The 20,863-nt window shown below is 53.4% G+C and overlaps 1 protein-coding gene across 1 annotated transcript in view; it reads left to right on the forward strand.

Annotated features, from left to right (window-relative positions):
• The window catches only part of RIN3 (Ras and Rab interactor 3), an 82,728-nt gene that overhangs the window by 50,272 nt on the left and 11,593 nt on the right, over nt 1–20,863 (forward strand). The window contains exons 6-7 of the mRNA XM_044232330.1: nt 1,627–3,186; nt 5,140–5,448. Coding sequence (XP_044088265.1) covers nt 1,627–3,186; nt 5,140–5,448 — 1,869 coding nt within the window. The remainder of the gene's footprint in view (nt 1–1,626; nt 3,187–5,139; nt 5,449–20,863) is intronic.

Raw genomic sequence — 20,863 nt, forward strand, 5'->3', positions numbered from 1 at the left:
CTGACTCAGGGCAGGCACACAATGGCTGCCATCCGCCATCTTATCATGTTCCCTTTCTTTCAACGTCTAGAGCCTGTGGTGTTCTTACCACATCCCCGGTTCTGGGGTGCACACCACACTGTAGCTCCGACCCTGGGTGAGCAACTCAGATGGGAAGTGTTGCAAGTTCCTATGAAGGAAGACACAGATCCCCAGGGGCTGAGCACACAGGCTTTAGATCTAGTCTGACGGGGTTCAAATCCCGGTTCCTCCACTCACCAACCTTCGACCTTGGGCAGGTTGTTTAATCTGTCTGGGTCTCTAATCTTCATGTCTTCTGGGGACAAAATTAGGACTTAACATCAAAGGCCTGTGGTCAGGGGTCAATGAAATGACCCATGTAGAGCAAGTTGCCCATATAGCCAGAATGCAATGTGTGTTTGCTCCTGACGTTATTTTTGGCAGTTTTCTTAGTGATGAATCCCTCCCAGAAGTAAGGAGCTCAAGATGAGAGGCTAGAGGCCTGGCCCCGTGGTTAGCAAGGGACCCTGCGGTATCAGTGTCTAAAATTAAGAGGCTGAGGAGACTGGCATCCCCACCGCTCTCCAGGGGAATCTGCTGGAGTGAGCCCCCGGGGGCCTGGGCACCATCTGAAATGATTCGCAAAACTTGGCGCCCTTTTCGGAAGATGCTGAGCTAGATCCTCGATAGTACTTGATACTCAGAGGTCCGGAACTCAAGAATTCCAGAGCGAGCCAGCCGCCTGTGCCCTCACAGCTGGGATGTCCCATGCCCCTTACCCAGAACATGCCTGGTGCTGATCAACCTTGTCTGGGGAGGGACAGGCCTGCGTCAGTGGCTGTAGCTGTGGGCGTCTATGAGGGATGGGTCAGAAGAAAGGCCTGTGCTGGAACTGAGAGCCAGCAGTGCAGCCCCCCCACCCCCCCACACACACTCACACTTACACACACACACACACACACACACATGCATACAAACACATGGAGGGCATGGAACGTTTGCCTGCTTTAATATAGAGATTCATAGTCCAAGGCATTTCGCCTTGGGACCAGTGTTCCCCATTTGGATGGTCAGGTCTGAGCTCACCGGCCATAATGCATACTTCGTTCCTCCTACATACGGCCACCGTAGTGGCCAAAATAGGACCAAAGCACCTCCCCCATGGGGACCCCTATTCTAGAGATGACCAGAGATGGAACCCTGGAAACGTCAAGTCACCTGCCCCAGGGCACCCAGCCGATCAGCTGCAGAACCCCTTGCCTTCTGTTCCCGCAACCCGTGCCTGCACCCCAAGCCATCGGTGCCCTCCTGGTGGGCTCTCACATGCCAAGGGCAGAGCTGGAGCTCTGCCTGTCACCACCAGGTCCCAGCCCCACCTCCACAGAGCCCCACCTCGGCAGAGCCCGGGGACAATCAAACGGGGCTTCCCCTCTCAAGGCAGGAAGTGGTGGGAGAGGTTTAAAGCAGCTCAGGAGGGGAAACAGCCCTCAGAGCAGTGAAGCAAACCCTGGGACCAGCCCTGCCCCCAGCCCGCCCACAAACGCCACCCTCCACCCAGCCCCAGCAGGCAGCAAGGGGGGGCCTGGCTTTGGGACTGATCGGCCTCTTCTTCTCTTGTCTCTACAGGCTTCTGGGACTCCTCACTAAACCCCCGGCGAGGCGATGGGAGCCTCGCGGCACCCCCAAGAGACCCAGCCCCCGGAGCACCCTCAGCCTCCAGCCTCAGGTCCACGGCCCATTACGAGAACTGCTCGTGTGAAATTGAGCTGTCCATAGGAAATGACCGCCTGTGGTTTGTGAACCCGATTTTCATCGAGGACTGTGGGGGCAGTGCCCTGCCTGCGGACCAGCCACCCCCTGGAAGCTGCCCCCTGCGCCCGTTGCCTCCCACCTCCTTTGCTACCTCACCCACCTCCAAGTGGGCCCCTCGCCGCCCAGCACCCCCTCCCCCAGCACCCCCGCTCCAACCCTCCAGCCCCCCCCGGCCTCCTCCACCTCCCACTCCTGTTCTGGCCTGTCCTTTGTCCAGTCCCCCCCCAGTGACTGCTCCCCCACCTCCAGAGGCCTTTCCTCCTGCACCCCCGGCATCCGCCCCCGACCTGGCACCCCATGCCCCAGGCCCCCCCAACCACCCAAGCCAGCCACCCATGGCAGCCTGTGAGAGGCTTTCACGCCCCCCTACAGGCTTGGGCCCGCTCAGGGAGGAAGAGATGAAGCCAGGGGCAGGCCCCAGCCCCTCGAAGCAGACCCCTGCCCCTCCAGCACCCATGAAGAAGAACCTTCCTGCCGCTCCTCCCAGACGCCGCATCTCTGAGAAGGTCTCCCTGGAGGACCAGAGTGTGGGGAAGGTGGACAGGGGGATGCCTGCAGAGAGGGACCAGCTGGGTCTTCCCAGGTCATCCCCACTCAGCCCGCCTCCCCGGGGGACCTCAGACAGTCCTGGGGACAGGCCTCAGGGGACCACAGAGCAAGGTCAGGAAGCAGCGGCCAAAACCAGTGATCCGGGCAGCATGCCAGAGCCGCCGAGAAAGATCCGACAACCCCCAATCCCGCCCCCCAGGAGGAAACGGATCTCCCGGCAGCTGGCCTCAGGCCTTCCCAGCCCCTTGGAGAGCACCGAGTCCTCCGAGAAGGAAGAAGCCCCCGAGAAGCCTGCACCGGGTCCCCCAAGAGAAGGCCAGAGCCCTGCCTCCCAAGCCAGGACTCCCGGCACCCGGCCCCAGAGCACAGCCGAGTTCAAGGGCTCCCTGGCCTCCCTGTCAGACAGCTTGGGAGTGCCCGCCTCGGCCACAGACCAGGACTCCTACTCAACCAGCAGCACGGAGGAGGAGCTGGAGCCGTTTGGCGGCGGCTCCGGGGGGAAAAAGAAGCCGTCGGTGATCCTGGGCAAGGCACGTCACCGCCTGAGCCTGGTGAGCTTCACCAATGTCTTCCACGCGTTCCTGTCCAACAACCGCAAGCTCTACAAGAAGGTGGTGGAGCTGGCGCAGGACAAGACCTCGTACTTCGGCAGCCTGGTCCAGGACTACAAGGTGTACAGCCTGGAAATGATGGCGCGCCAGACCTCCAGCACCGAGATGCTACAGGAGATCCGCACCATGATGACCCAGCTCAAGAGTTACCTGCTGCAGAGCACCGAGCTCAGGGCCCTAGTGGACCCCGCCCTGCACCCGGAGGAGGAGATAGGTCAGTCCTGGGCCGGGGGGAGGGATGATTCTGGATGGTCCCCCCACCCCCCACCTTCTACAAACTGACCCCTCTGCTGATCGGCTTCTTACCGACGAGCTCTGCTCCTGGGTCCATGAGCTGGTGGAAGAAACTCAAGTACAGGTGCAGCCCCTCCCACCCCCCTCCTGCCCAGGATGCTACTGATTTCCTTAGGGAGACAAGCACAAGGAATAAGTCAAGGCAGAAGAAGTATTACTGTGTGTAGCTGCAGAGGGCCCGAGCCATCCCTGCAGCTCCTGGGGTTCTCAGAGATGCAGACCACCGCACCCCTCATCCAGAGGGCACGGGCCACAGCCACTCCCTGCCCCTGCACTTTAGAGATGAGAAAAATGGGTCCTGCCACGGGAAAGGACTTGGTCAAGGTCACGCAGGAGTCAGAGGCATGGGGGATGCTCACCATGAGTCCCTGCCTTTGGGTCACCATACCTCTAGCTTCCGAGGGCCCGTGGGGTCACGCTGCGGGCCAGGGAGAATGGGCAGGAGTGGGCTGAAGCACACAAGGGCAGCTGCATGTCCTCTGTTGCAGAGGCTGGAGAAGCCAAGGGGAAGAAGGAGGGGTAGAATGATGATTGGGACGGGGGAGCCAGCACCAAACGCGGACATGGGTCAAGCCCAAGCCTGTATGGCAAGAGAGCATTATCTGGATCTCTACTGAGACTCAATCATGGGAGCATGGGCCCCTCCCTTACCCCCCAGGAGTAGGGCAGCTCCGGTGTCTCCCTATATAGACAAGACATGTGTCCTCTGGGGATGGGATAGAGCCAAAAATACTTCCTGAGAACACTTCCCTACTATCAACCCAAGGGTACAAGTATCGCTGTGGTGTCAGGCAGGCGGGGTTCAAATTCTTGTTCAGCCCCCACCTAGCTGGAACCCACACCTTCAGAGCCTGAGTTGGGACGTCCGTAGAGTGGGGATAATGGCATGTATGTTGCAGACTTGCCATTAGATCAAAGCCAACTAAATCCCGTTCCACTAGCGGATCAGGATGCCTCTTGGATTAGATGACAAACAGCGAAGGAAGAGATCATGTATGTAAATGTAGCTGTGGAGTGACTTCTCCAGGCAAAGGGCATAGCAAGCACAAAGGCCCTGAGGCAGGAGCAGAGCAGCAGGGAGGCCAGGATGGCTGGAACACCATGAACACAGGGGCACAGGCAAGGTGATAAGTGAGAACAGACTATAAAGCCCCGGGTGGGAGGAGGGGGTGCGGGGGGCCAGGGTTCTTTATAAGACACGGGGAACACTCTGGCTTCTACTGTGCATGAGGTGAGAGCCATTGGAGAGTTCTGAGCACAGGAATGTTGGAATCAAACATGCCATAACAGGCTTATGCTGGTTGCTGTTCTGAGAATAAATGAAAAAGGGCCAGGGCAAGAGACTACTCATATAACTCAGGGAAAAGATGATGGCAGCCCAGGTTAAGGTGGTGGCCATGGAAATGGTAAGAAGTCAGATTCTGGTTATACTGTATTCTTGAGCCTCGAGGCACGTGGATTTGAGAATTCAGAGACACATTAAGAATAATTCTACAAAACATTTCCTAGGCCCCCCCCGGGCCCTCCATATACAACTGCACAGGTTGTATACTGCACAACTCCCATGTAAATAGCGCCCTTTGAAGTTATGCATTGGTAGGCAGCCCTGTGAGAGTTTCATCAGTTCCAGGCCATGTGAAAAGCATGAGGATACAGTGTTTCAGTCCCACAGGGCTCCTGTACCCTTGTCTTTGCAGTGTGGCTTTCTGCTGAATGTACTATAAGGGTCTCCTGTGTCAGAACTTCGAGGGGTAGCTGCTGGGGTACTGAGTTTGTCCTACCAGGGACCAGGAGATGGGGACAGCCACGCTGTTGGGCACCAAAGCCAGGTGACTGGGTTCCTCACCCTCCCGCTCTTGCACCCCCCCTACAGAAGCAATTGTGGAGTCGGCCTTGTACAAGTGTGTGTTAAAGCCCTTGAAAGAAGCCATCAACTCTTGCCTGCGTGAGATCCACAGCAAGGATGGCTCGCTGCAGCAGCTCAAGGAGAACCAGCTGGTGATCCTGGCCACCACCACCACTGACCTGGGTGTGACAACCAGCGTGCCGGAGGTGCCTGTCATGGAGAAAATCCTGCAGAAGTTCACCAGCTTGCACAAGGCCTACTCTCCCGAGAAGAAGATCTCCATCCTACTTAAGACCTGTAAGCTCATCTACGACTCCATGGCCCTCGGCAACCCAGGTAGGTAGGCAGCCAGAGGAGCCTGGGCTGGGGGTCTCTCTAGGAACAGCAATACTGTGTGGGCCTGGGACCCCTCCCCAGCAAGGATTCCGGAGCCTTTGGAAGGCACCAGAGAACGCTTTTCAGGTTCCGAGGCCTGTTGGGGCAGGATGGGGCATGGTGGGGCGGAATCCCTGGGCACCTCTTAGGGGTTACCTGGGGATCAGGTGGAGAGCCATGAGTAGCTTCCACATGGGAGGAGAGCAAGGATGCCAGGCACACTGCGTTCGTTTGTGTTGATTAGGAGAAAGTTCTCTATGAGTGTATTTGGGCTGCTATAACAAGTGTCACAAAGCAGGTGGCTGAAACAACATCGTCTCACACTTCTGGAGGCTGGGGGTGGGAGAGCAAGGTGTCACAGGGTCGTGCTCCCTCTGAAGGCTTGAGGGGAGGCTGTGTTCTAGGCCTCTCTCCCAGATTCTGGTAGTTCCTTGGCTTGTGGCAACAAAAGAACGCTTGTGGTGTTCTCTTTGTGTGTGTGTGTGTGTGTGTGTGTCCAAACTTCCCATATTTTGAGGCCGTCAGGCATATTGGATGAGGGGCCCCCCTCCCTGCTCCAGTATGACCTCATCCTAACTGATGACATCCACAGTGACCCTATTTCCAAATAAGGTCACATTCCCAGGAACCAAGAGTTCAGACTTCAACTTAAGAATTTCAGAGGGGGGACGCCTGGGTGGCTCAGTTGGTTGGACGACTGCCTTCGGCTCAGGGCGTGATCCTGGAGTCCCGGGATCGAGTCCCACATCAGGCTCCCAGCTCCATGGGGAGTCTGCTTCGCTCTCTGACCTTCTCCTCGCTCATGCTCTCTCTCACTGTCTCTCTCTCTCAAATAAATAAATAAAATCTTTAAAAAAAAAAAAAAAAAAAAAAAAGAATTTCAGAGGGACCGGGACACCTGGGTGGCTCAGTTGGTTGGACGACTGCCTTCGGCCCAGGTCATGATCCTGGAGTCCCGGGATCGAGTCCCGCATCGGGCTCCCAGCTCCATGGGGAGTCTGCTTCTCCCTCTGACCTTCTCCTCGCTCATGCTCTCTCTCACTGTCTCTCTCTCAAATAAATAAATAAAATCTTAAAAAAAAAAGAATTTCAGAGAGACAGAAATCAATGTATAACGGCCACTCCAATCAGTTTACATTTTTTATTGCTCAGCAGGACATGTGGCAGTGATGCTGATGGGGGGTGGGGAGCATACCTGACCTTGTTTGCCCCTGAACTTGCCTGGGCCTGACCTTGTCTGAGCTGTCTCATGGGGCCGTGGCCAGAGGGGCTTGTTTGGAGGCTGGCTGGGCTAGGAGGGCCTTGCTCAAATGTTGGGTGGTTGCTTGGCTCTTGATGGGCCAGGAATGTGGGTTACAGGGCCACATATTTCTTTTTCTCCAGCAGGTTAGCCTAGACCTGTACCCATGCCTATTGTTGGGGTCCAAGGCCTCCCTGGCACAATGCCACTCAGATGTATTTCACTGGTATTTTTACTCATAAGACCAGCCCAGATTCGAGGGACAAGGAACTAACCTTCTTGATGGGAAGAGCTGCGAATTAACATAGCAAGGGGCACAGATGTAGGGAAGGGAGTTGTTGGGACCATTCATAATCAGTTTACCACAGCGCTCCTGTAGGCAGACAAGAGGGCATGACAGCACCATGGGGCACATCCTAGTGCACAACTTAGTGAACAGAATGGTGGCTGGATTTCATGCCCTGATCACTTCTTCACCTGGATGCCCTTGTTTAATGAGCAACCTATGTGACTGTACATGACAGCCGTGGTAATGGAGAGTGGAAAGATTGTGACGTCTGTTGCCACACAGACTTGGGTTTCAATTCCTGATCTGTAGCTTACTATCTGTGTGACCTCGAAGGATCTACTTAACCCCTTAAAACCCAGTTTCCTCACCCAAAAAAGCTGTTTTACAAAAGGAACACTCAGACCCCTAATGGTTCAGAAGCCATACTCAGTCACTTCTGAATATTAGAAGCAATGTATGTAAAATGTCCACCTCATTGCATAGTACATGGTAGGCCCAGCCAATGCTGGCTGTTTTAGGCTAAGGATTCTATCTGCCTTGAAGAAGAGCTGGCCCGTTTGGCCATAGACCAGCAAAAAGCAATTGAGGGATGGTGCAAGGCCCCCTCCCCCAGGAAAGCTCCCTCCCAGACCTGGTAGAGTCCACAATTCCAAGTGGGAGCCACCCTTCTGGGTTACACGGACCTGCATCCGGTTGCAATCTTGGAAGGAGAATTGTTCCCTGAAAGCAGATCCCATGTCAAGTTAGAACTTCTTTTTTTTTTTTTTTTAATATTTTATTTATTTATTTGACAGAGAGAGATCACAGGTAAGCAGAGAGGCTGGCAGAGAGAGAGAGAGAGAGAGAGAGAGGGAAGCAGGCTCCCTGCTGAGCAGAGAGCCTGATGTGGGACTCGATCCCAGGACCCTGAGATCATGACCTGAGCCAAAGGCAGCGGCTTAACCCACTGAGCCACCCAGGCGTCCCAAGTTAGAACTTCTTATTCACCATTTAGCAGAATGTTGGAAATGGATTGGGAGAGAGAGCCTTGTAGTGGAGACGGGATGGGGAAGTGGAGATTTCATTATCCTGGGGCGGATGTCAGGCTTTGAGACGCTGGGTCTTATGCAGTCTGGAGCCCAGAGAGGCGTCTAGCATGTGAACTCCACCGCCAAGTATATTCCTTTAAAACTGCCAAGGAAGTAAGATGAGGGGCAGCAAGAGCCTGCAGAACCCTAGGCTCTCACAACACTCTCATCCCCGGGGTGTGGAGACCTGGGGTGGCGCCCGGAGGGCCTCCCAGCAGCAGCGGGAAGCTCAAAGTTAAGACCGGGTCGTGGCATGGCAGAGGGCTGGCCAGGACCTTCCCAGAACTCCTCAGAGTGAGAAGCAGGCCAGATCTGCAGCAGCTGGGTGGGGGGAGCTCGGGGTGCCCTGCACAGTGTAGGGAGGGGGCAGCAGTAGAGCTGGACTGAGCCGGACAGGAGACAGAGCCCCGAAGAACCCTTTGCTACAAGCAGCCTCAAAGAGACACCAAGCAGGCTGGCCTGGGACCTCGAGGAACATGTAGGAAAAGATCTAGGCTTTCTTTCCAGCTCTGTGACTGTATTCTGGTTACTTAGGTGCATGGAGCCTCAGTTTCCCCCCTTAAATGGCTACGGCAATACCCACCTTATTGGCGGAGGGGGGGCCACTGTTGTGAGATTTAATTGCAAATTTGCACCTAATGCAGCAGCTGGTACTAAATCAAGACAGTTACCTTCCCTGTCTGAACTTCTAATTGGGGGAATCTTTTTCCTCTGGGGCTGTGCCAGGTCTCAAGGTAAAATCAGGGCGAAGGGCTCTACTGACCCTGAGGCATCATCAGGGAGACAATTTGGGGCCTAAAAGGAAAATTCCATTCTCACTGAGTCCTAGTTTACTCAGAAGCATTGGGCTTCCTGCAATTCTTTTGTTCTTTTATTGTTTTAAAGATTTATTTATTTATCTGAGAGAGAGAGAGAGAGAGAGGGAATGTGTGTGTGAGGGGCAGCATGGCAAAGGGAGAGGGAGAGAGAATCTCAAGCAGATTCCACACTGAGTGCATGAGTCTGACATGGCGTTTGATCCCAGGACCCTGAACCAAAGCCAGGAGTCAGATGCTTAAACCACTGAGCCACCCAGGGGCCCCTGCAGGGCTTTTAAACACCCAGGCCCTTGGCCGTGACTTCAGACACCATCATTCTTGCTGATGGTGAATTGATTTACTGAAAACTTAGCAGAGAGCAGGGAATGGGGGAGGGAATGGCTAATTTGGAGGGAAAAGGAAAGGAAAGCAAGGCCTTGGCTAGAGCAGACTGCACAAGCGAAGCCCAGGGAAGAACAGAGATGAACAAGGGGCCTCAAGGTTTCCCTGTCCTCGTGGGAGGGAGGGAGGCTGGATTCTCTCAGCCCAGAAATTCAGGCCGGGGCCGGGGCTCAGTGGGAAGATTTCCCACGGGGAACAGATGGGTTTCTCATCAAGGAACAGTTTGTTCCCCTCCCACTGCTGGGGGAGCACTGGACTGTGAGTCCAAGGGCTTCCCATCTCACCACTGCCATAAGCAGCAGGCAGGGGCTGCCCCCACTCAAGCCTCTGCTTCTTCATCTGAGAGAGAGCAGCTTCTGCCAAGGAGAGCAGGGGTCTTGGGGTTCCACCACATGACCTGGGCTTGAAGCTCAGCTTCGGTGCTGTAGCCTTGGACGTGAATCTCATGGGGCCTCCATGGGTGTGTAAAATGGGGATGAGAAGACGGGCTCGTGGGGAGGGTGTGGAAAACATCAGGATGGCGTAGGCCTCAGGAGGTACTGATCTTCTCAACCTTGGTTCTCTCAGAATGAGCCTGGTCATGCCTCTCAGGGCTGTTTTGAGGATCAGATGCAGTCAGAAAAGTGTGTGAGTGTCTAACATGTGAGGATCCAGGAACAGCTGCCTCCCCACCGCAGCCGTTTCCATGCTGGGATCCCCGGGTACCCCTCGGGCTACTAAAGGGACACAGCACAGGCAGGGCCACCCCCCTGCCTGTCCCTTTTTACACATGGGGTTCAGTGTGGGATTTTATTTGAAGTAACCAGTTCTGCCACTTTTAATTAATTAATTAATTGAGCTTGAGGGGGTGGGGAGGGGTCAGAGGGGGAGAGAGAATCTGAAGCAGGCTCCATGCCCAGCGCGAATCTCAGGACACTGAGCTCAAGACCTGTGCGGAGACCAAGAGTCGGACATTTAACTGGCTGAGCCACCCAGATGCCCCCATAAATATTTTAGCTTTTAAGCCTTCCATTTGGAAACAACTTCGGACTTCACAAACTTTAGGAATAGAAATGCTGCATTAAAATAGGAATAGCCACATACCATTTGTGGATTGTTAATATCTTGTTTCATTCGCTTTATCGTTTACACTCTCTCTCTGCATACGTAATGCTTCTCCTGAATCGTCTGAGAGTGAGGGATGTATATCTTGGCCCGTAACCCCCTAAACACTTTTTTAAGAATGGGGATATTCTCTTGCATAACCACAGGAACGCTCCACTTTGTAAATTGACAGGATTTTTTCTTTAAAGATGTTATTTATTCATTTGACTGAGACACAGCGAGAGAGGGAACACAAGCAGAGGGAGTGGGAGAGGGAGAAGCAGGTCTCCTGCCGAGCAGGGAGCCTTATGTGGGGCTCGATTCCAGGACCCTGGGTTCATGACCTCAGCCAAAAGCAGAGGCTTAACAAGACTGAGCCACCCAGGCGCCCCGGATAGGATAGTTTTACCCAAGGTGTCATCTGTATTCCAGGCTGTCCCTGGAGCTAATACAATCGTTGCTGGCGTTTTCTCCTCCTGTTCGGGAAACAGGCCACGGTCAGGTGTGCAATTAGTTGTTAGGTGTCTTTTACCTCCTTTAACCCGGAACATTTCCACGGCTTTTTTTTTTTTAATGACATTGATCTCTTAAAGGAATACAGGTTTCCCTCCCCACCCCCTACCTTTGGTTCTTTTTTAATGAGAGTTCCTCATTTTGTGTTTGTCAGATGTTTCCTCGTGATTAGATTGAGGTTATGCATTTTCTGCCGGATCCCGACTGACTCTTGTTTTTTCCTTTTTAAAGATTTTATTTTGTTTATTTGGCAGAGAGATCACAAGTAGGCAGAGAGGCAAGCAGAAAGGGAGTGGGAGAGAGGGAAGCAGGCTCCCTGCTGAGCAGAGAGCCCCATGCAGGGCTCTATCCCAGGACCCTGAGATCATGATCTGAGCCCAGGTAGCAGCTTAGCCCACTGAGCCACCCAAGAGCCCCTCCCTACTGGCTCTTAAAGTCTCTTCTGACTTTGACGTTCCATGATCCTAGGACCAGGCCCTCTTCCCGAGGCCTTCACCTCCCACCTCCCTTCTGCCAGAAGCTTCCAGTGACTTGCTGCTCAAAGTGTGGACTGCGGCCCAGCAGCACTGCAAAGAAGCCCTAGGAGCTCTCAGTGCCGCACCCCCACCCCCATGGAGAGGCAGAACTTGGGCTTGGGTCCTCCCTTGCTCTGCCATTGACCCACTCAAAGCTGAACATAGCCCTTCCCTCCCTCCACCACCCCTACCCCAGCGAGCTCCCTCCTTTCCAGGACTGAGGCCCCACCGACGTGCCTCTGAGCCATTATGGGACACTGGCCAAAGCAGCCCGTGGGGTCCCCGTGGCCTGGCTGCTGGCAGGCTCTGCTGGAGCACTAAAACCACTCACCTTGGAGACACAAGCCTGAGTTCCCTGGCCGGGCCGTCTCTCCCCAAAGGGCAGCTACTCTCTATGCCTAGGAGACAAAGGATCCAGGATTCGAAGCTAGAATTTCCTCTCTCCAAAGCCTGTGCTTTTATGACTGTACCCAGCAGCTAGCCTGGGGACTGATCTCAAGGTTCCTGAATCCCCATCAGGTGCCTCCCCCATGGCAGCAAGTTTAGGGGCCTGTGTCCAGCAGCACGAGTGTTCACACAGACGGGTGGCTTTGGCTAGGCGCGACCCTCCCTCCTATAGCAAGGAGCAGACTGGGTTGGTTCCCTGTGGACTTCATGAGGCTTGGAGAAAGCAGTCAGAACTTCTAGAATCATTTCTGCTGCTTTCACAGGCAGATCATTCCCACTTTCTAGAACGGTGTCTAAGAACAGACATTCAGGGCTGGCCACTGTTAAGGAGAAATAGAGTCAAGTCCCGGATCCCTGCCCTAAAATGCAAGGAGGAGGAAGAAAGGCAGGAAGGAGGAGCGGGGTGTGTACACATGCGGGGTTCTTTCTAAAAGAACATAAAGAACCATTTGATAAAGAGCAGGCAGGAGGAGGGCAGTGAGGGCCAACAGGCCGCCTTCTTTCTGTGCCTTCAAAAGTCTGTGAAAACCCCGTGATGCTACACTTGACGAGATAGAACCTGGCTCCTGACTCTGGAGAGAGGGAGCCCAGCAGCCGGGTGGTTAGATGAAAGAGCCAAATTGGTGGGCTCAGGGTCCTGGACCCCTGGGGACCCTCGCCATTCACCTCCCTGGCAGACATCACAGACCCAGCTGGGACTCTACTGCCGATGCCGGTGGGGTGGAGGCTGAAAGTCAAATGGGCGGAGGACAGACCCCGAGGGGCCTGAGACATTGACCAGGGGTCCGGAGGACGGAGAGGGAAGTCAGGCTGTTGGTTTTTTTAAAAATCTATGTTAAAAAAGTCTAACTTGATTTGTTTTTTAAAAATCTATGTTAAAAAAGTCTAACCTGATTTCTGATGACACAAATCACTAATGTTTATTGTTGAAAAAGTTCGTATTTTGGTGGATTTCCTTCAGCTCTTTTTGAAATAGCTATAGATAGGTACGTAGATAATTAGTGGAGGAAATTACTCGCTGCTGTAACAGATAAACCCTCTAGTCTCGTCCAGGGAAAGTTCGTTTCTGACTCCGGTCAGTCTAGTCGAACGCAGGAGGGTGTGGGGGTGGGGCTAGGCGCTGCTCCGCATTCAGGGACCAGGCTGAGGCAGGCTTGGTATTCAGTCCTCTGGGCACTGACTTCCAGGTGACAGAGAGACAGAGAACGTGAGGGCCAGGCCTGGAAGCAAAGCATAACCTTACTTTTTAAAAATTTTATTATTTCTATTATCATTATTTTATTTATATTATATATTATTTATAATAATTGGTAATTTATTATTTCACTATTTATTTGTATTTATTTATTTGAGAGAGAACATGCACGGAGAGAGGGGGAGAGGGAGGGCGACCCTCAGGCAGACTCCCCGCTGAGCATAGAGCCCAATGTGGGGCCTGATCTCACCACCCTGAGATCATGAGCTGTAATCAGGTGTCAGACACTTAACTGACTGAGCCACTCAGGTGCCGCCCATAACCTTTTACATTCCACACCTGCCATGGGGTTCGGGCCCTCTGAGATGTCATGCTCTGAGGATGAGGACACTGTCCCCTTGCTGTCTCGCCTCATAGCCGTGTCTGACAGTTCTCACCTCCCAGGAGCCCGCAGACACCATGTTCATCTCTTTCCAACCGCCTCATCACTGACTCCTCCCAGGCACTTCAGGAGGTGTGGACACTATGGTTGTCCCCGTGGTACAGTCGAGGAAACTGAGGCTCAGTGAGATTGGCCTGCACACTCAGGGTCATACCCGAGCCGGGGAGTGGTAGAGAGCTGGAACTTGGATCCGGATCCCGGGCTGAGCCCCTGCGCTGTCCTGCCTCTTCAGGGTGGCCAGGGTCAGGGAACGACCTCAGGGAAGTCAGACCCAAGTCACAGGTGGCCTCATGCCTTTCCCAGCCAGGCTGGGACTTCTGGCTGCCGGGCTCCAAGCCCATGGCCCATGGGGCTGGACTGGCTTGTGGGCTGAGCTGCCGGAAGAGGAACCTGGGGAGCTGGAGTGCTCTCCGGGATGCAGTCTTGTTCAAAGCAGAACTGACGCTCAGACAGCATCTGCAGACAGCCCGAGTGACCCAACAGGGTAGATGGTGGGGTGGGGGGGGGCTTCTTAGTGGGTGGACGGCTGGCTTCTCACTTCATGTCAGCCCCACCCTGCAAGGGTGGGGCTTCCACCCAATCGTCCTGCTCCCTGGGCTCTGGCCGGGCGTTTCGACCGTGAAGCCGGGAGCTCAGACCAGACCAGTGGTTCACAGTCTGGTCGCAGAGAGCTCCCAAGAGGCCACAGAACTAGCTGGGGACCATTTGCAGGCCAGCCCCCACGGGGAATCAACCAGAGAAGCTAAGTTCTCTATAAAATAACCCCGCATGGAAGGCTCACCCTGGAAACATACACTGAAAACCTCCCGTTATGGATGCTCTCCACTTCCTCCCATTCTGTGTTTCTGGCAAATAAATGCATCCAGTCAGCAGTCCCGACTAACCTTTCTGGACGATATGGGTGTTACCAGGAAAACCCAGTCCCTAGTTTTTTGGTTTTTTGTTTTGTTTTGTTTGGTTTTTTTTTAACTTATTTGTGAGAGAGAGAGAGCACAAGCAGGGGGAGCAGCAGGCAGAGGGAGGAGCAGGCTCCCTGCTGAGCGAGGAGCCGGATGTAGGACTCCATCCCGGGATCCTGGGATTATGACCTGAGCTGAAGGCAGATGCTTCACCAACTGAGCCACCCAGGTTCACCCCCACCCCAGTCCCTGTTTTTAAGATGGTCACAGTTCAAGAGGGAACATGAAGCACAAGCAAGTGTCTGTCACATAGGGCAGCAGATGACATCCACACATTCACTTAGCAGATAGATTTATTAAACACCGACTGCATGCCGAGCACTGGGGAAGGACGGCATTAGGAGTGGTGCACACAAGGGGCCCCTGCCTTCACATAGCTTTCTTTCTGGTGAGGCCATGCAGGTAATAAATCAGGAGACAGAAGTCCAAACGACATCATCAGATGCTGAAACCTACTAGCAGGCAGGCTGAAGGGGCCGGGGGTGTCAGAGGAGCTCACAGTTCTGAGTTAGAAGGTCGGGGGAGGCCTGAATTAATGGAAAGTCTGTTTTCCCATCCTGCAGCGACAGGCCCGGGGGAAACCCATCATGAGGGCACTAACCTGGATGGTGGGAAATGGGGGGTCTTCAGATAAAACTTCGTAGAGGAAGGAAGTGGCTTTAAGGGAAAATTATGGAGGAGGACAAAAAGCCAAGGCATATCACAGTCATGAGCCTTGTCTGCCCCAGGACTATTGCATCAACCCCTGCTTTCAGTAAGAGCCAGTCAACAGGTTTGGAGGGACAATTATAGTAAGAGGATACACCTTTCATCTCTCTTGATCAGGAGTCTGCGAAACACAACCTGTGGGCCCACTCTGGCCCCCAACTTGATTTTGTAAATAAACTCATTGAAACAGCCACATCTGCTCACTCACACGGTGTCCGTGGCTGCTTTTGTTACAGCCGCCGAGTTGAGTAGTTGGGACGGAGATGAAGTGGCCCTCTTAAAAAAAAATCATTACTACCTAGTGCTTTCCAGAAACATACGCCAACTCCTCTTTTTAGGTAATTCCTCCCAGATGACAAAACCTGATTTTTAATCCAGCAACTCACCTGATGCTCCCCACAATCCCGCGTGACGGTCTGAGTGAATGTTATTATTATTCCCAGTTTTCAGATGAAAACACTGAGGCTCAGAGTGAGTGGCCCCAGGTCACAGAGCTGGCGGGATTGGGGGTCCCCTAATGCAGTGCTCCCCGCAGTCTGCGTGACCCCAGTGAGCACGTTCAGCTCATTTTTTTTTAAGTCAGAACTCTCCTCCAAAACCTGCCCCCCAGTGAAACAGGCATACGGCGCCGCCAGTTCTTGAAAGTGTGATCAGCTCCCCGCCGTGCCTCCAGATGGAAAACAGATGCTATTTGGGCAAACAAGAAAGCAGGAAGTGCCGGCCGCAGCCCCTTGGGGTTTTGGAGCACAGCCTGATGGACGTGGTCTCTGATCCATGCAAGCCAGATGTCCAAACCCAGGACAGTCATTTGGAACTATGCCTCTGCATCCCAAGGGCACTGCCTGTTGCCCGCTGTGCGTGGGCTGAGCTCATGCCTTGGGCTCCTGGCTCCAGGGGAAGGAGAATGAGGCCCTAACTCCCCTGGAATATCAGGGAGGAACTGGTGCATTTCAACGATGCTCGAAGCTTTTGTTTGTCCTCAAGTCGCTAGAAGGTTAGAGAGCCCATGAGCCCGTCATAGAGAGACCCAGATTCACGTCACAGCTCCACTACTGGGACACCAGCTGCGGGGCTTTGAGGAAAGTTCTCTGGACCTCCGTTTGCTCACGGTGAGATGGGGCTTGGTGAATCCAAGCCCACGGGTATGCTGAGTCAGCTGGTCATGGGACACAGCTAATCGCGTGCCTCGCTCCCTACCTCCGTGTTCACACTGGTAGCTTGAAATGGGCCACTGTGGCAATAGTTAAACTGTAGGAATTGGAAAACCCTGCAATCAGTTTATTCTTTCCCTTCAGTTGGTGGGCATTTCCCAGCACCACTGCCTAAGACTCACAGCAGCTCCTAGTCTCCTTGATCATGGCCCCGACCCGGGGCACAACCGAGTGGATGCCAGCAGGAACACACATGTGGCTCGGTTCAGTCTGCTGTCAGTGTCTAACATCCCAAGCCCTGAGCTGGGGACTGGGAAGGGCAGAGCCTCAGACAGGTTAAGAGGCTTGCACCAGCTTACTCAGCCTCCATCCCTGCCCTCAGGGAGCTCACAGTCCAAGGAAAAGGGCTCTGAACTAGTCAAGGTGTTTGGGAGCTAGAGCACGAAGTGTCCAGTTGTGCGTGAAGATGTGGGAGAGGGCAAGGAGAAGTGTGTAAGGGAGAGCTCGGGAGGGTGTCCCGGGCAGAGGGAACTGGGTGTGCAAAGGCACAAGGATTGAAAGTGCCTTTGGAGTTCAAGGAGCCGCCCATGATTCAGCGCAGAGGAATGTGTAAGGGAAGGTGATGAAGGCAGAATGTCGTTCTGAGTTGGGAGTTGGAAAGTAGAGTGTAGAATAAGCACCAGTAGCTGAGGCAGCCCAGGAGGGCTCCGTGGAGGAGGTGGAACTTGAAGGAGGAATGCTAAAGTAGCAGGAACATGGGATCCTGTGTAAAAAAAAGTTGCATTCAAGTCCTGGTTCACCGCATCGTAGCCTCGTGACCTCAGGCAAGTTAGCTTACCTTCCCCGCAGCTCACTTCCCCTCATCCATAAAGCGGGCACAATTGAATCTAATCCACCTCACAAAGTTGTTTTAGGAATTCAGTAGTGTAATGTTTATAAAATATGCTTTGCATTTTTAGAGTGTCCTGCAAATGTTGGTGCTGGGTGGGAGACAGAAGGTTGAGGCCTGTGGAAGGCAAGGAGAAGCCAGCTGACTGTGGCCAGTCCCAAGGGCCTGGAATGCAGGTGACCCATTCTGAAGCCATCGGCTAGATGATGTGGCTAGAAGAGAGTAGAGTCAGTCATGTTGGAAAGGTGTTACTGTGGAAGGCCTTGAACATCAGGCAAAGGGATCTAGACTTGATTCTCTAAGCAGTGGGGAACCATTGATGGTTCTTGAGAAATACGGAGTGCCCCAGAGTCAGGGGTTACTTCCAGGCCTTGCATCCTGGGATTGGGGGCAGGGGCCTCCTTGACAGAAATGGGAACGTTGCCAGCGAGGGCTGGTTTCTAGGACATGATGAAACACTTGGCTCCGGCCAGGTGTGGGAAGGACTCAAAGGTCTCTGGAGAGGCCCGCTGGATCCGGGAACCCAGCTTCCCGTTCACCTCTGCTGTGCCCCTCGCTGTGTGCTGCAGGGATAAAGAGGGGATGCTCACGGGTAGTTGGAGGGGCAGTCAGGGGATCACGGGAACCCAGTAACAGGGTGGCTGAACAGAATGTGCTGTGAACCAAGGAGATGCGCCCCAAAGCCCTTCCTGAGCGTCAGCCAGGATTCTCAGGAAGAGCACAGGGAGAAGAAGGAGCAACTTTGCATCTCTGCAGGGCACAGAGCCACAGTCCAGAAGGCCTCTTAGTCCCAAAACTAGGGCCAGAGCTGGACCCTCCTTCTTGCTGAAGGTCATTACCCCCTCAAGCAGAGCTTCTCACCCTTGGCACTGTAGACATCTGGGGCCCAATACGTCTTTAGGATGCAGGGCTCTCCTGGGTATCATAGGCTACTTGGCAACATCCCTGGCCTTGGGGCCTGGAGCACCCCCATTCTAATGTGACCCCCAAACAGCGACTCTGGACATGACCCAGTGACTCCCAAAGGGAAGCTTGGGCTGGTGGTGAACTGCTGCCTGTAAGCACAGGAGCTCACCTGATCATATTCCCCGGTGATTTATTAACACGACTGCAAGCAGAAATTGGCGTTCTGGAAGCCTGGTGAAATTCCATCAGCTCTCTGCCAGCGAGGGAGTTAGAGGTGAATTCCAAAAGGCACAGGACTGTGTCCCCTCAGTTCCCATCTCATAACTCAGACCAGAGAAGACTCTCCTGTGGGCCAGGATTCTAATAATTATCAATATGAAAAACAACTTCCGGCACAAAATCTTGCTCCAGGAACCTTTAAGTTGTGTCTCAGGCTTTTAAAGGTTAGGGCAAAGCTTTCTTTCTCCAAAATAGATTCATTTGGTGCAGGGAGGGGACAGGAACCTTGCAACAAATAACCAAGAGAGCCTCCAAACACAGAGCTGGAAGGGGGAAGAATAGATTTTTTTTAGCAGGCATTTTCCAGGGAGCATGTGGGAGCCCTCTGGGTACATCTTCGTATAGAATTCTCACCAAAATCCCATAGCGTGTCGTGTGATCTGTGTCACATCATGCATGGCTAGAAATCGGGTTCAGAGAGGTATAGAGGTTAGCCCGGGGTCACACAGCTGAGGCTCATGGTCTGGGTCTGACTGTATGTGTTACCAACCCCTGCAGCCTGTTTATTTCACGGATGGAAAAACTGAGGCCACTTGAGAAAGCAGAACAGAGATGTCAGTAACAGCTCAGTTTTCTGTAGCACTTTTCAGGTCTGGGACACATTTGTATTTTCTCATCTTATTTTCTTAAAAACCCTGGAAGGCCATCAGGGCTGGTGTTGCTGGCCCCATTTTGCAGATGTAGGAACAGAGTGTGGCCAGGAAGCTGGCCACAAGGCACAGGGTTCTCTGGAAAAGCAAGCAAGGACAAGTTGTGAGCCGAAGGGGCACCCCTTGGACAGACATTATCGGGCACCCCAGGGCTGTCCGGGGGTCTTGGAGGACGTGGGAGGAGAGGCTGGCCTGGTGTGTGCTGGAGAGGTGTGACATGGGGATCCCACCAGAGCAGTGCTCAATTGTACCCCTCAGGGGTGCCCCAGCACCACAAGAGAGTGCCCCAGTGCCCTAAGAGGGTGCACCAGCTCCCTAAGAGACTGCCGCCTGCACAGACTCAGGCAGCGGAAGAGAGGGGCTGCTGAATTCAACACAGAGTTCTCCTTTCAAAACCTCTTTCACGCTGTTTCTCTTACTCCCATCTTTCTGGTCCCCACCAGAATCCAGAAAAATCAGATCTTATTACCTGGCGAGGTAGCACCCAAGGAATAGAGTGGTTAGTAAGAGGGCTTAAGTGAGTGAATGAATGAATGAACTTAAAAGAATGATCAGGTGGGCCTTGGCCAACCTGTTCTGGCCACTCACTGGGAGCACTTTTCACTGGGGTTTGTAGCTCGAGTTCTGGAAATGTTAGCACACAGCCCAGGCTGCTGATCTCAGCAAAACAGGGTTGATTACCCTCTCGGGTACCTGTGTCTGGTGTGACTCTGCTCTTCTCGTGGCCCTTCCTCATCCTCAGGGACTGGAGGGGAGCAGACAGGACGAGTGATGAAATTCTAACTCCTTTCCCAGAAGCGCTCACCCAGAGCCACATCTTGAGGCAACACAATGAAAATCTAGAAGTCAACCTAAGCCCCTGTGTGGGCCAAAGGAACTTACCGATCGTGTCCCCTTTGTGAAGCTACATGGGAAATGTTTATGTTAGCCCCAAGCCTTAGAGAGATGTCTTTGGGCCCCCGAGAAACTGGTGTGTTTTCTTCTCATGGTCAATGAGAAGCAGGTAACTGATTGTGTTTTCCTCTTCACTTTGGCTACCAGGAAGCTCAACCCAATTTTGAGGCACTAAAGGCACACTTGCTTGGGTCCTTGCTCATTCACATCTCTGTTCTTCCTGTGGCTTACAGTTCTTCTGGTAATTTCGAGTTCTCCTGACATTTACATTTTTATTCAGATTTTACTGTTTGATCCTATGTTTGCCTACAGTCACCCAACTCCTTTGTAAAACGTGTCAAGTAGGAATACATCTTTGACAGAACTTTAATTGTTTGGCATGTATTTGGACCGATTATTAATCTCACCCAAGACAGAAAGGGCAGCAGCCATGGTATGGATCTTTCTACAGTTCTCCTGTCACCTCCAGCTGAGTCCGGGGGCTCTGTATGACCATTCCCCACTGTGCAAAGCTGCTCAGCCAAGTTTTCCTTCTCCCCAGTGTACTCAGAGGTATGCCAAGATGCCCACTGAGGGACTCCAGCAGATTCTGTCCTTGTAGGAATTCTTCCCCTCCGTGGCCAGCCTTTGACTTTGCATTGCCAAACAGTCAGTCTCCAGAGCCAGCCCAGAACCACGGTGGGAAGGCGTCCCTCAGGCCCACCGTCCCTCCTTCCTCTCTTCTCCAAGGCATCTGTTACCGTCAGAGGCTCTGAGCCATGTGACCGTTTTCCACAAAAGCAGAAGTGATGGGTTATTCCTTTTCCTTTTTTTTTTTTTTTTTAAGATTTTATTCATTTATTTGAGAGAAAAAGAGAAAGAGAGCACGAGCAGGGGGTGGGGAGACGGAGAAGCAGGCTCCCCACTGAGCCCGACACAGGGCTCTATCTCAGGACCCCGGGATCGTGACC

Source organism: Neovison vison, chromosome 13 (genome assembly GCF_020171115.1).
Source record: "Neovison vison isolate M4711 chromosome 13, ASM_NN_V1, whole genome shotgun sequence".
NCBI classification, from domain to species: Eukaryota; Metazoa; Chordata; class Mammalia; order Carnivora; family Mustelidae; genus Neogale; species Neogale vison.